At 50.6% G+C, this 14,579-nt stretch overlaps 1 protein-coding gene across 1 annotated transcript; it reads left to right on the plus strand.

Moving 5' to 3' along the window:
- The first annotated feature begins 3,011 nt into the window (after positions 1-3,011).
- DUSP26 (dual specificity phosphatase 26) lies at positions 3,012-13,488 on the plus strand. Its single transcript, XM_038746891.1, has 4 exons — positions 3,012-3,145; positions 6,125-6,397; positions 10,487-10,701; positions 12,951-13,488. The coding sequence occupies exons 2-4, from the start codon at positions 6,177-6,179 to the stop codon at positions 13,148-13,150; spliced, it is 636 nt and encodes a 211-aa protein (XP_038602819.1). The 5' UTR covers positions 3,012-3,145; positions 6,125-6,176; the 3' UTR covers positions 13,151-13,488.
- Positions 13,489-14,579: the final 1,091 nt, after the last annotated feature.

Genomic DNA, 14,579 nt, shown 5'->3' on the forward strand with positions numbered 1-14,579 from the left:
ACATCCAATCCATCACCAAAACCCGCCGGTCTCACCTCCACAACATCGCCAAGATCCGCCCTTTCCTCTCCATCCAAACCGCTACCCTGCTGGTTCAATCTCTCATCCTATCCCGACTGGATTACTGCATCACCCTCCTCTCTGATCTCCCATCCTTCTGTCTCTCCCTACTTCAGTCTATACTTCATGCCGCTGCCCGGATCAACTTTGTGCAGAAACGCTCTGGGCATGTTACTCCCCTCCTCAAAAATCTCCAGTGGCTACCAGTCAACCTACGCATCAGGCAAAAACTCCTCACCCTGGGCTTCAAGGCTGTCCATCCCCTCACCCCCTCCTACCTCACCTCCCTTCTCTCCTTCTCCAGCCCAGCCCGCACCCACCGCTCCTCTGCCGCTAACCTCCTCACTGTGCCTCGCTCTCGCCTGTCCCGCCGTCGACCCCTGGCCCACATCATCCCCCTGGCCTGGAATGCCCTCCCTCCGCACATCCACCAAGCTAGCTCTCTTCCTCCCTTCAAAGCCCTACTGAGAGCTCACCTCCTCCAGGAGGCCTTCCCAGACTGAGCCCCCCTTTCCTCTTCCCCTCCCCACAACACCTCTATATATGTTTGTACGGATTTATTCCTCTATTTATTTTACTTGTACATATATACTATTCTATTTATTTTGTTACTGATGTGCATCTAGATTTACTTCTATTTATTCTGATGACTTGACACCTGTCCACATGTTCTGTTTTGTTGTCTGTCTCCCCCTTCTAGACTGTGAGCCCGTTATTGGGTAGGGATTGTCTCTATATGTTGCCAACGTGTACTTCCCAAGTGCTTATTACAGTGCTCTGCACACAGTAAGCGCTCAATAAATACGATTGAATGAATGAATGAATGAATGAACAAGAAAAGCAGGTGAGTGGAGAGGCAGCATGGCCTAGTAGAAAGAGCATGGGCCTAAGAGTCAGAGGATGTGGGTTCTAATCCTGGCTCACATGTCTGCTGTGTGAATTTGGGCAAGTCATTTCACTTCACTTCTCTGTCTGTGCCTCAGTTACTTTCTCTGTAAAATGGGGATTAAGATTATGAGCCCCACGAGGGACACGGACAGTGTCCAACCTGATTACCTTGTATCTACCCCAGCACTTAGAACAGTGCTTGGCACATAGTAAGCATTTAACAACTACCACAATTATTATTATCATTATTATCTCATATTACGTTGACTGGTTTCCCTCTAGCCACATGTTTGATGACCAACTGCTTCAAAGAACTGTAGCAGCATAGTGGGGCATGATTTCCTCTTACCAAGTTATCTTTCCCCAAGCAGACTGTGTTTAAGTCCTCAAGACTGAGTCTACTAATTTTTCAGGTGTGGAAGTGAGATTCGCCCTTCTATAAGTCCCAGGATCACTTTGGGAACTGCTGTTTGTGGCTGGGCTTTACTTGCCCAAGTGCTTACAGTCCAGAGGGGGAGGCAGACATTAAAATAAATTACAGATACGTACATAAGCGCTGTGGGGCTGAGGGTGGGGTGAATATCAAACGCTGAAAGGCTACAGCTCCAAGCGCACAGATGACACCGAAGGGAGAGGGAGTAGGGGAAAACAGGGATTAGTCGAAAAAAGCCCTCTTGTAGGAGTTGTGATTTTAATAACGCTTTGAATGTGGAGAGAGTGGCCGTCTGTTGGATACGAAAAGGCCAGAGGCGGAATGTGGGCAAGGGGTTATGCCTTACAACATCCCCTCATAATTCCTTTGGAACTCTAAGGCGGGGGCCATCTGGTTCCAGACATTTGTTTTACATCTAGTTTATCAATTCGGTCTAAAACTGTTGGTCACCACACCTTAGTCTGCCGCATTCATCTTGCCTGGCATGTGCTTAATACTTGATTTATAGATCTGCTTCTGGGTCATCAATTATAGCCAATAATCTCTTAAAGGACACGGACTAGGTCGGTTTAATTTACTCTCTATCCCACCCAAGACAACACGGTGCATATGCAGGCATCTTATAATCATTATGGAATGAAATGTGTACTTGGAGAAGCAGGATGGCCTAGTGGATAGGTCACAGGCCTGGAAGTCAAGACGTCACGGGTTCTAATTGCCGGTCTGCCACACATCTGCTGTGTGACCTTGGGCAAATCACTTCACTTCTCTGTGTCTCGGTTACCTCACCTGTAAAATGGGGGTTGAAACTGTGAGCCCCATCTCCCCCTCCTCCCCCTCCCCTCCGCCTTACCTCCTTCCCCTCCCCACAGCACCTGTATATATGTATATATGTTTGTACATATTTATTACTCTATTTTTTTGTACATATTTATTCTATTAATTTTATTTTGTTAATATGTTTTGTTTAGTTCTCTGTCTCCCCCTTCTAGACCATGAGCCCGCTGTTGGGTAGGGACCGTCTCTATATGTTGCCAACTTGTACTTCCCAAGCACTTAGTACAGTGCTCTGCACACAGTAAGTGCTCAATAAATACAATTGAATGAATGAATATGGGACAGGGACTGTGTCCAACTCTATTTGCTTGTATTCACCCCAGCGCGTAAAACAATGCTCAGTGCTTAGAACAGTGCTTGACGCATAGTAAGCACGTAACAAATACCATCATCATTATTATTAATAGATGCCATTATTATTATTATTATTATTCTTATCTTTCTGGGAATGTGCTTTGCAATCAAATGCGGGAAAGGGCCCACGGTGGAAGATCGACTGGGGGTGGAGAAGCAGATTTCTCAAGCAGTGTATCTAAATTTCACTGAGGGGTGCCTGGTGAGATTGTCAGTCAGTCTGGGCAAGCGGGTGCCTGCTTGTGTATCAAATGTGGAAACCCATCTGTGTTTGTGTGCATTCGAGAACTTGTGAGCCGCTATGGGTGTTAAATTAGGGTTGTGTGGGTGTGTGGGTGTGTGGGTGCGTGGGTGTGTGTATGCATGCGCTCCCTGATATGAATCCTGCCTCTAGACGCTTCATGGCTTAAAATAGCTGTTGAGATTATCAGCCCCTCTCCAGCGGCAGGGGCTGCGGGGCTTCAGCAGCAGCAGCAGCAGCAGGAGGAGGAGGAGGAGGAGCGAGACATGGCCGTCTGGCTGGCTCTGCCTGCGATCTTCCCTCAGAGCTGAGAAATCACAGCCTGGAAAGAGGTACGGAAATGGGGGTGGTGGTGTTTCCTTTCCATCTGGCGGCTCAGGCTCGGGTCGGGGCAGGTGGCTGGAGACGGGGGCCACCGGAGGGAGAGGCAGGGAGCTTTGGGGTGCTTCCTCGCTGGCTCTCTCCCTCTCCTTTCCCTCAGACAGGGGCTCGAACACAACCATAAACCTGTTACAGGCAGTGGCGGCGAGCCAGGAAAGGGGGAGACAGAGAATGGGTGTTCCTGGAGCTAGGTTCCCATTTGGGGGGTGAGAGGGAAGGCAGGAAGGGGTTAGGGGGGCAGATCTGCCATGAAAGCCAACCTTTGGGCCTCCCTCCCCTTGGGAAGCAGAGGCAGTGCCCTTCCTGTGCCCATACACTGGGTTCAGTATGTCCGACAAGGAAGGGGAGGTGGTGTGGGGAAAGGGGACCAGGCACATCTGAGCTTTCTCACCCTCTGGGGAAGGGCAGGGAGTGTTGTCATGGTTACCGGACTTCTCTTCCCTGCCCCTCTCAACTCCATAATATGAAGACCCTAAATTGTCTCCGTCTCGAACCTTCCCGACCCCGAAAAGCTGGGCCTCTTCTGGCACAGCCCAGGCAGGAGACGAGGGCTTGGCTCAGAGTAGCAGGCCCTGGGCACTGGGCAGAAGTAGCACCTTGGGCCATGCAGATTAAGGCTAATCTTCCATCCCCAGAAACCAGAGTGAACCCCTTTCCTGGAACAGGATGGGGAGACAGGTACAGGCCTCCCAGAGGGAGGTTGGAGGGTGGCAGAAGGGGAGCAGGAGGGTGGCGGTGCCCCTCTGAAGCCTGGTTGGCTCTGTAATGTGTTTTAGACTGTGAGCCCACTGTTGGGTAGGGACTGTCTCTATATGTTGCCAACTTGCACTTCCCAAGCGCTTAGTACAGTGCTCTGCACACAGTAAGCGCTCAATAAATACGATTGATTGATTGATTGATTGGCCAGGCACAAAGCTCCAGAGGTTGACAGAGGCCTGAGAGCCTTTCCCTTGAGCTCCTAGCCTAGTGCCACTCTCCCAGAGACCAGCAGCCCCTTACACTTTCTTTTCTTTTCTGTTATTTGTTAAGCACTTACTATGTGCCAGACACTGAGTTAAGCACTGGGGTAAATACAGGCTAATCAGATTGGACACAATGGGTGTGCCACATGGGGCTCACGGTCCAAATCCCCATTTTACAGACGAGGTAATAACTGAGGCATAGGGAACTGAAGTGACTTACCCAAGGTCACACAGATATGGGCACAACATTCGGCTGGCTCTGGATTTCTAGCTTGCTGTTCCCAGCTCCCTGCCAGGGAAGGGTTTCTGTCTGGATTCCCTACCCCTCGAGAGGGTGGAGTCCCTGAGCTAAGGCTGAATCTCCTCTCCTGCACCCCCTCCCCACACCTGGTCTGCTCAGGCCTGTCTCTATATGTTGCCAACTTGTACTTCCCAAGCGCTTAGTACAGTGCTCTGCACACAGTAAGCGCTCAATAAATACGATTGATGATGATGCTGGGAGTCTTCTGGCCTTTTCTAGACCCTATACCGGGCTAGAGAAGCAGCGTGGCTCCATGGAAAGAGCATGGGCTTTGGAGTCAGAGGCCATGGGTTCAAATCCCAGTGCCACCAATTGTTAGCTTGTGTGACTTTGGGCAAGTCACTTCGCTTCTCTGGGCCTCAGTTACCTCATCTGTAAAATGGGGATTAAGACTGTGAGCCCCCCGTGGGACAACCTGATCAACTTGTAACCTCCCCAGTGCTTAGAACAGTGCTTTGCACACAGTAAGCGCTTAATAAATGCCATCATTATTATTATTAGTGAGGGGAAGGTATGATTTTTTTTAATGGTATTTAATAGTGATATGTGTTAAGCGCTTACCATATGCCAGGTACTGTATTGTTAAGCACTTACCATGTACCAGACACTGTACTAAGTTCTGGGGTAGATCCAAGCTAATCAGGTTGGACACAACCCATGTGCCACACGGGGTTCACCGTCTTTAATCCCCATTTTACAGATGAGGTGACTGAGGCCCAGAGAAGTGAAGCGACTTGCCCAAGGTCACCCAGCAGACAAGTGGCAGAGCTGGGAGTAGAACCCAGGTCATTCTGACGCCCAGGCCGGGTTCTATAATAATAATAATGATGATGATGGCATTTATTAAGCACTTACTGTGTGCAAAGCACTGTTCTAAGCACTGGGGAGGTTACAAGGTGATCAGGTTGTCCCATGGGGGGCTCCCAGTCTTCATCCCCATTTTACAGATGAGAGAACCGAGGCCCAGAGAAGTGAAGTGCCTTGCCCAAAGTCCCACAGCTGACAAGTGGTGGAGCCGGGATCTGAACCCATGACCTCTGACTCCAAAGCCCGGGCTCTTTCCACTGAGCCACGCTGCTTCACACCAGCGGATGCCAACCGGGCCCCAGTCGGCCACCCAGTCTCTCCCCTGATACTGCCCAGACACTTAACTCTTTGCTATTAGAGGCCCAGCATCTCCCTCTCTGGGGCAGGCCCAGCCGGAGGACAAGAAGGGGTTAAAGCCGGCCAACTGGCACATCACTTGACCTCAGCCCGCTGCTGTCCTGCCCTCTGGTCACCCCACAGCCCGTCTGCGCCCCGACCAGTAAGGCCGTGCCTCGGTTGGCAGACCGGCGGTGGGGTGGGGAGCGGGTGCCCAGCGCCTGTGACTGAACTCAGCCCCTGTGTTTGTGTGTGAGTGGGTGGGTGGGGCCGGGGGCCCGCAGGAACCTGGCAACTGGGCAGAGCCAGCTCCCCGTAAACAAGGACTCGTGACTCCCCATCGCCGTGGCTGGCACGGCTGAAGAGCTCCGAGCCCAAGGGCTGCGGCTCGGGATCCCCACCGTCTAGGCAGAGGTTGCCTTCGCCACCCAGGGCAGTGCCAGGCCCGGTGGGCAGCGAGAGCGGCTCTGAGCCCCCCGTCCCCGCCGCCCCCCAGGTGTCTCACAGTCCCTGCCTCCTCGCAGGAGCAGAGCAGAAGGACAAGAGCAGCTGCGGCCACCGCCGCCACCCCGAGAGATGTGTCCCGGCAACTGGCTTTGGGCTTCCATGACGTTCATGGCCCGGTTCTCCCGGGGTGGCTCGCGCTCCCCGAGCCGGGCCGGGGGGGCCTTGGCAGAGCCGTCCCCCGCGCAGCATCCCCTCCTGAGTGTCTTCGAGCTGGAGCGCCTCCTCTTCACGGGCAAGACGGCCTGTAACCACGCTGACGAGGTCTGGCCGGGCCTCTACCTCGGAGACCAGTACGTACCTGTCCCCCGCCCCGAGCAGGCCCGGAGTTTGGGGTTCTGCTGCCCTGGGCAAGCGGGGAGGGGGTGTCTGGGTTCGGGGAGGAGGGCAGGAAGGACAACCAAGTAATTGTATTTACTGAGCGCTTACTCTGTGCACTGTGCACTGCTTACTCTGTGCACTAAACTCTTGGAAGACTGCAGTATAACGGAGTTGGCAGAAACGTTCCCCGCCCGCAACGCGCTTACAGTCTGGAGGACGGCAGGGTGGTAATAATAAGCATAATAATTATGGCATTTGTTCTACGCACCTGAGAAGCAGAGTGGCTCAGTGGAAAGAGCCCGGGCTTTGGAGTCAGAGGTCGTGGGTTCAAATCCCGGCTCTGCCAATTGTCAGCTGGGTGACTCTGGGCAATCAAATCAAACGTATTTATTGAGCGCTTACTGTGTGCACAGCACTGTACTGAGCGCTTGGGAAGTACAAGTTGGCAACATAGAGAGACAGTCCCTACCCAACAATGGACTCACAGTCTAAAAGGTGGGCTCACAGTCTAAAAGTCACTTGACTTCTCTGGACCTCAGTTACCTCATCTGGAAAATGGGGATGAAGACTGTGAGCCTCCCGTGGGACAACCTGATCACCTTGTAACCTCCCCAGCGCTTAGAACAGTGCTTTGCACATAATAAGCGCTTAATAAATGCCATTATTATAGGTAATCCCTTTGTCATTCATTCATTCATTCGATCATATTTATTGAAAGCTTACTGTGTGCACAGCACTGTACTAAGCACTTGGGAAGTACAAGTCGGCAACATATAGAGATGGTCCCTACCCAACAGCGGGCTCACAGTCTAGAAGGGGGAGACAGACAGCAAAACAAGACACATTAAAGAAGCAGTGTGGCCCAGTGGAAAGAGCCCGGGCTTTGGAGTCAGAGGTCATGGGTTCAAATCCCGGCCCCACCAATTGTCAGCTGTATGACTTTGGGCAAGTCACTTCACTTCTCTGTGCCTCAGTTACCTCGGATTACGATTGTGAGGCCCACGTGGGACAACTTGATCACCTTGTACCTCCCCAGCGCTTAGAACAGTGCTCTGCACATAGTAAGCGCTTAATACATGCCATCATTATTATTATTATATTAACAAAATAAAATAAATAGAATAAATATGTACAAATAGAGAAATAACTACGTACAAGCATATACACATATATACAGGTGCTGTGGGGAGGGGAAGGAGGTAAGGTGGGGGGGATGGGGGGGGAGGAGGGGGCTCAGCCTGGGGCCCCTTTGTCCTACGTGGGGCTCACAGTCTTCATCCCCATTTTGCATATGAGAAAACTGAGGCACAGAGAAGGGAAGTAGCCGGCCCAAGGTCACCCAGCAGACAAGAGGTGGAGCCGGGATCAGAACCCAAATCCTCTGACTCCCAAGCCGGGGCTCTTTCCACTAAAACATGCTGTTTATGACTTGTTTGGATGATCCCAGTTGCGGGCAAATGTGGGCAGGGTGGGGAGGGGGGAATGCTTGGCACCAGAGGGACTCAGAGAGGAGAGCTACGCCCAGGGTTGGCTTCCTGCCTCTCCCGTTTCCCGGCTTCTTTTCTCCTGGACGGTCCCTCTTGGAGAATCAAGGTCAAGGGCTAGGAACGCACCTCGGAAGGCACCGGGTCACGGAAAAGGGGACGGCAGATGGTTCGGGGGGGGAACGGAGGGAGATAGCTGCTTCAGATGCACAGAGGTGGTAGCTGAAGCATGTAAGTAGGAGAGCAATGTGAGAGTGAATGTAAAGGAAGAAGAATAATGTAAAACCTGGTGCGAAGGTACTTTTCTAGTGCCTGAAAATGGCAGCAGTTAAGAGCTGAGTGGGAGCTAGGTAAGTGAGGGGGCAGAGGTGACTGGAGAATGGAGAAGCCTATCCACAGGGAGTCCGTCGATGGTGTTTTTGAGCTTACTGTGTGCAGAACACTGTACTAAGTGCTTGGGAGACTACCGGACAACAGAGTTGGTCGACATGTTCCCTGTGCATAAGAAGCTTACAGGCTAGAATCTTCTTCCTTGCTTTCCACGACTGAGTATCTCTCAATTATGTTGGGTAGGGACCGTCTCTATATGTGGTCAATTTGTACTTCCCAAGCGCTTAGTACAGTGCTCTGCACACAGTAAGTGCTCAATAAATACGATTGAATGAATTCAGTAAACTTGGTTGATTGATGGGATTGATGGGGAAGGAGCCCCCTCCTTCCTCTCCCCCTCTTCCCCCCTCCATCCCCCCGCCTTACCTCCTTCCCTTTCCCATAGCACCTGTATATATGTTTGTACGGATTTATTATTCGATTTATTTTACTTGTACGTATTCTATTTATTTTATTTTGTTAATATGTTTTGTTTTGTCGTCTGTCTCCCCCTTCTAGACTGTGAGCCCGCTGTTGGGCAGGGACCGTCTCTATCTGTTGCCAACTTGTACCTCCCAAGCGCTTAGTACAGTGCTCCGCACACAGTTAGTGCTCCATAAATACGATTGAATGAATGAATGTTGCCAACATGTACTTCCCAAGCGCTTAGTCCAGTGCTCTGCACACAGTAAGCGCTCAATAAATACGATTGAATGAATGAATGAATTATCCCTGTCACTCATGGGGTTTACACCTTCTCCCATATTTCAGGATAGCAAAAGTTATTGGGCAGAAATTTGGGAAGCACGCACTGTGATTTCTGATAACTGACTAAAATTCCTGCAGCTTTAGATTAGATGGAAGTGCATATATGTATATATGTTCGTATGTATTTATTACTCTATTTTACTTGGACATATTCTATTTATTTTATCTTGTTAATAGGTTTTGTTTTGTTGTCTGTCTCCCCCTTCTAGACTGTGAGCCCGCTGTTGGGTAGGAACCGTCTCTATATGTTGCCAACTTGTACTTCCCAAGTGCTTAGTACAGTGCTCTGCACACAGTAAGCGCTCAATAAGAGTGTAGCAGCGCGGCTGCTCAGAAGCAGCGTGTCTCAGTAGAAAGAGCATGGGCTTTGGAGTCAGAGGTCATGGGTTCAAATCCCAGCTCTGCCAATTCTCAGCTGTGTGACCTTGGGCCAGGCACTTAACTTCTCTGTGCCTCAGTTACCTCATCTGTAAAATGGGGATTAAGACTGTGAGCCCCCCGTGGGACAACCTGAACACCTTGTAACCTCTCCAGCGCTTAGAACGGTGCTTTGCACATAGTAAGCGCTTAATAAATGCCATCATTATTATAATAAATATGATTGATTGATTGATTGGATGACTATTAAAAGTGTCAATCGAAGAAGCAGTCACTTAACTTCTCTGTGCCTCAGTTTCCTCATCTGTAAAATAGGGATGAAGACTGTGAGCCCCCCGTGGGACAGCCTTATCACCTTGTACCCTCCCCAGCGCTTAGAACAGTGCTTTGCACATAGTAAGCGCTTAATAAATGCCATTTATTATTATTATTATTATTAACTGAACACGCATATACGGCTTAAAAGTTCGATATAGTAAAATGTAGCACTCTGAGAAAAAAAATCATGCTGCTTCATATCAATCGCATTTATTGAGCGCTTACTGTGTGCAGAGCACTGTACTAAGCGCTTGGGAAGTCCAAGTTGGCAACATCTAGAGACGGTCCCTCCCCAGCAGCGGGCTCATGGAGGATGGGAATCAGTTCAAAGCGGGTGCCCAGAAGTCGGAAGGCTGGCAGAGAGGGGCATAGCTATCCCCCCATCTTACCTCCTTCCCTTCCCCACAGCACCTGTACATATGTATATATGTTTGTACATATTTATTACTCTATTTATTTATTTTACTTGTACAAATCTATTCTATTTATTTTATTTTGTTAGTATGTTTGGTTTTGTTCTCTGTCCCCCCACTCCTTTTAGACTGTGAGCCCACTGCTGGGTAGGGACCGTCTCTATATGTTGCCAACTTGGACGTCCCGAGCGCTCAGTCCAGTGCTCTGCACGCAGTCAGCGCTCAATAAATACGATTGATGATGATGATGATGATGATGATGGAGAAGAAAGCAACGCCCCCGCCTAACCGCCCTTCCCTCCCCTGTCCCCCCCGTCTGGTCTCGTGTCAGGGACGTGGCCACCAACCGTCGGGAGCTGGGCCGTCTGGGCATCACGCACGTGCTCAGCGCCTCCCACAGTAAGTGGCGTGGGGTCCCCGAGGCCTACGGGGGCCTGGGCATCCGCTACCTGGGGGTGGAGGCCCACGACTCGCCCGCCTTCGACATGAGCGTCCACTTCCAGCCCGCGGCCGACTTCATCCACCGGGCCCTGAGCCGGCCGGGAGGTAAGGGCGGAGCCGGGAGGGAGCGAGGGAGGGAAGGGAGGAAGGAAGGAAGACCGTCCGGGGCAGGAGGGATTGATTGATGATTGATACCATTGATTGATTGACCGACTGAGGGCACATCGTGGGGCAAAGCATGGCGAAGGGCGGGAGACACGGCGTCTTTCCTGGGTGGCCAAGTGTGGGGCTGGACCATGGGGTGATAGGGCTTTTCCTGGCGTTTTTTCATTTGCTTTTACCGGTAATCGTTAATAATCATAATGAAGGTCTCTGTTAATCAATCAATCAATTGCATTTACTGAGCGCTTACTGGGTGCAGAGCAGTGTGGCAAAGTGGAAAGAGCCTGGGCTTTGGAGTCAGAGGTCATGGCTTCAAATCCCGGCCCCCGCCAACTGTCGGCTGTCTTCTAGACCGTGAGCCCGCTGTCGGGTAGGGACCGTCTCTCTATGTTGCCAGCTTGGACTACCCAAGCGCTTAGTCCAGTGCTCTGCACACAGTAAGCGCTCAAGAAATACGATCGATTGATTGGTTGCAGAGCACTGGACTAAGCGCTTGGGAAGGACAAGCGGGCAACGCAGAGAGACGGGCCCTACCCAACAGCGGGCTCGCAGTGTAGAAGGGGGAGACAGAGAACAAAACCAAACATACTCACAAAATAAAATAAAGAGAATAGATAGGTACAAGTAAAATAAATAGAGTGATAAATATGTACAAACATATATACATATATACAGGTGCTGTGGGGAAGGGAAGGAGGTAAGATGGGGGAAGCGCTTACTATGTGCAAAGCACTGCTCCGAGCACTGGGGAGGTGACAAGGTGATATGTATATATGTTTGTACAGATTTGTTACTCTATTTTATTTGTAGGTATTCTATTTATTTTATTTTGTCAATATGTTTTGTTGTGTTGTCTGACTCCCCCTTCTAGACTGTGAGCCCGCTGTGGGGTAGGGACCGTCTCCTTATGTTGCCAACTTGTGCTTCCCCCGCGCTTAGTCCAGTGCTCTGCACACAGTAAGCGCTCAATAAATACGATTGAATGAATGAATGAACCAGGTTGTCCCATGGGGGGGGGGGGGGGGGGGGGGGGGGGGCGCTCATAGTTTTAATCCCCATTTTACAGATGAGGTAACTGAGGCACAGAGAAATAATAATAATGATGATGGCATTTATTAAGCACTTACTATGTGCAAGGCACTGTTCTAAGTGCTGGGGTAGGTTACAAGGTGATCAGATTGTCTCACAGGGGGTTCACAGTCTTAATCCCCATTTTACAGATGAGGTAACTGAGGCACAGAGAAGTGAATAATAATAATAATAATAATAATGATGGCATTTATTAGGTGCTTACTATGTGCAAGGCACTGTTCTAAGCGCTGGGGAGGTTACAAGGTGATCGGGTTGTCTCACAGGGGGTTCACAGTCTTAATCCCCATTTTACAGATGAGGTAACTGAGGCACAGAGAAGTGAATAATAATAATAATAATGGCATTTATAAAGCACTTACTATGTGCAAGGCACTGTTCTAAGCGCCGGGGAGGTTACAAGGTGATCAGGTTGTCCCACAGGGGGTTCACAGTCTTAATCCTCATTTTACAGATGAGGTAACTGAGGCACAGAGAAGTGAATAATAATAATAATAATAATAATAATAATAATAATAATAATGGCATTTATTAAGCACGTACTATGTGCGAGGCACGGTTCTAAGCGCTGGGGAGGTTACAAGGTGATCGGGTTGTCCCACAGGGGGTTCACAGTCTTAATCCCCATTTTGCAGATGAGGGAACTGAGGCCCAGAGGAGTGAAGTGCCTTGCCCCAAGTCACACAGCTGACGTTGGCGGGGCCGGGATTTGAACCCCTGACCCCCGACTCCAAAGCCCGGGCTCTTTCCACTGAGCCACGCTTCTTCTCCGTTAAGCGCTTACCGTGTTTCCAACACCGTCATGAGCCCGGGGGAGATGCGGGTTAACTAGGTACGACACGCAGTCCCCGCGGCCCGACTTGGGCTAACAGCCTACGCAGGAGGGAGGACGGGAGAACGAAGCCTGGAGGCGGTAAAGGACTTACGGGGATTAGAACCCAGGCCCGCGCTCTTCCCGCAAGGCTCTGTCTTTCTGTAATTCGTCTTGTTTTTCTCCTGGTCCCTCGCCCCCTTTCTGCTTCTCTCCCTACGTGTGTGAACGTCCTTCCTCCTGCCCCCGTCCCTCCCCTGGCCCGTGTGCGTGCGCGTGTGCCTGTCTCCAGGGAAGATCCTCGTGCACTGCGCCGTCGGCGTGAGTCGCTCCGCCACCCTGGTGCTGGCCTATCTTATGCTGTACCACGGCCTCACCCTCGTGGAGGCCATCAAGACCGTCAAGGACCACCGCGGCATCATCCCCAACCGGGGCTTCCTGCGCCAGCTCCTGGCCCTGGACCGCAGGCTGCGGCAGAGTCGGGAGGCCTGACGGCCCGGAGAGAAGAGGACGGGGCGGGGAGCCGGCCCAAGTCTTGGCTCCGCCACTGACTTACCACAGGAGTCACGACAAGGCCTTTCTCCGTGCCTCGGTTTCCTCCTCCTTGAAACAGGAAGGGCCGTCCCTGCCTCCTTCGGGCCCGCGGAAGCCGTGAAGGAGAACGGGCCGAGGCCTGGAAAGCACGGGGGGCTTCGTGGAGGTGGGCTTGTAGGACCGCGGCGTACGGGTGCGGATGGGGCTCTCGGGCGTCCCTCCGAAATGGAAAGTGCGGCCACGTCGTGCGGTTGGAACGCGGGCTCGCTGGAAGAAGAATAAAGATGTGAAGAGAATCGAGCAATCGTATTTATTGAGCGCTTACTGTGGGCAGAGCGCTGGACTAAGCGCTTGGGAAGTCCAAGTTGGCAACAGATAGAGACAGTTCCTACTTAATCAATCAATCAATCGTATTTATTGAGCGCTTACTGTGTGCAAGGCACTGGACTAAGCGCTTGGGAAGGACAAGTTGGCAACATATAGAGACGGTCCCCACTTAACTGGAATCATTGCCCCTTTGGGAGCTTCTCCACCACCCCCCACGCCCCCAGCCCAGTCTCCCCCAGTCCCAGAGGGTTGGTGTGGATGTTAGGAAAATGAAAATTTTCCTACCCCGGCTCTGAGATACCGTCCTGGCCACAACCACTGTCGTGAGCAGCAGCGCAATAATCAATCAATCAATCAATTGTATTTATTGAGCACTTACTGTGTGCAGAACACTGTACTAAGCGCTTGGGAAGTACAAGTTGGCAATATATAGAGACGGTCCCTACCCAACAGCGGGCTCACAGTCAAAAAGGGGGAGACAGAGAATAAAACCAAACATACTAACAGAATAAAATAAATAGAATAGATAGGTACAAGTAAAATAAATAAATAAATAAATAGAGTAGTAAATATGTACAAACATATATACATATATACAGGTAATAAGGCAATAAGGATTTCTGACTCTCCCCTCAGAGGTGAGAAGGAAAGGAGGGGAAACCAAATCAATCAATCAATCGTGCGTGGAGCCCTGTGCTAAGGCCTTGGGAGAGTACAATATAACAGAGTTGGTAGACACATTCCCTTGACCACAGTCAGCTTACCATTTAGAAGGGGAGGCAGAGAGTTAGTCAATCAACCAATCAATCAATCGTATTTATTGAGCGCTTACTGTGTGCCGAGCACTGTACTAAGCGCTTGGGAAGTCCAAGTCGGCAACATCTAGAGACAGTCCCTACCCAACAGTGGGCTCACAGTCTAAAAGGGGAAGACAGAGAACAAAACCAAACATACTAACAAAATAAAATAAATAGAATAGATAGGTACAAGTAAAATAAATAAAAAAAAATAGAGTAATAAATATGTATAAACATATACATATATAGAGGTAATAAGGCAA

This window comes from Tachyglossus aculeatus, chromosome 5, assembly GCF_015852505.1.
Source record: "Tachyglossus aculeatus isolate mTacAcu1 chromosome 5, mTacAcu1.pri, whole genome shotgun sequence".
NCBI classification, from domain to species: domain Eukaryota; kingdom Metazoa; phylum Chordata; class Mammalia; order Monotremata; family Tachyglossidae; genus Tachyglossus; species Tachyglossus aculeatus.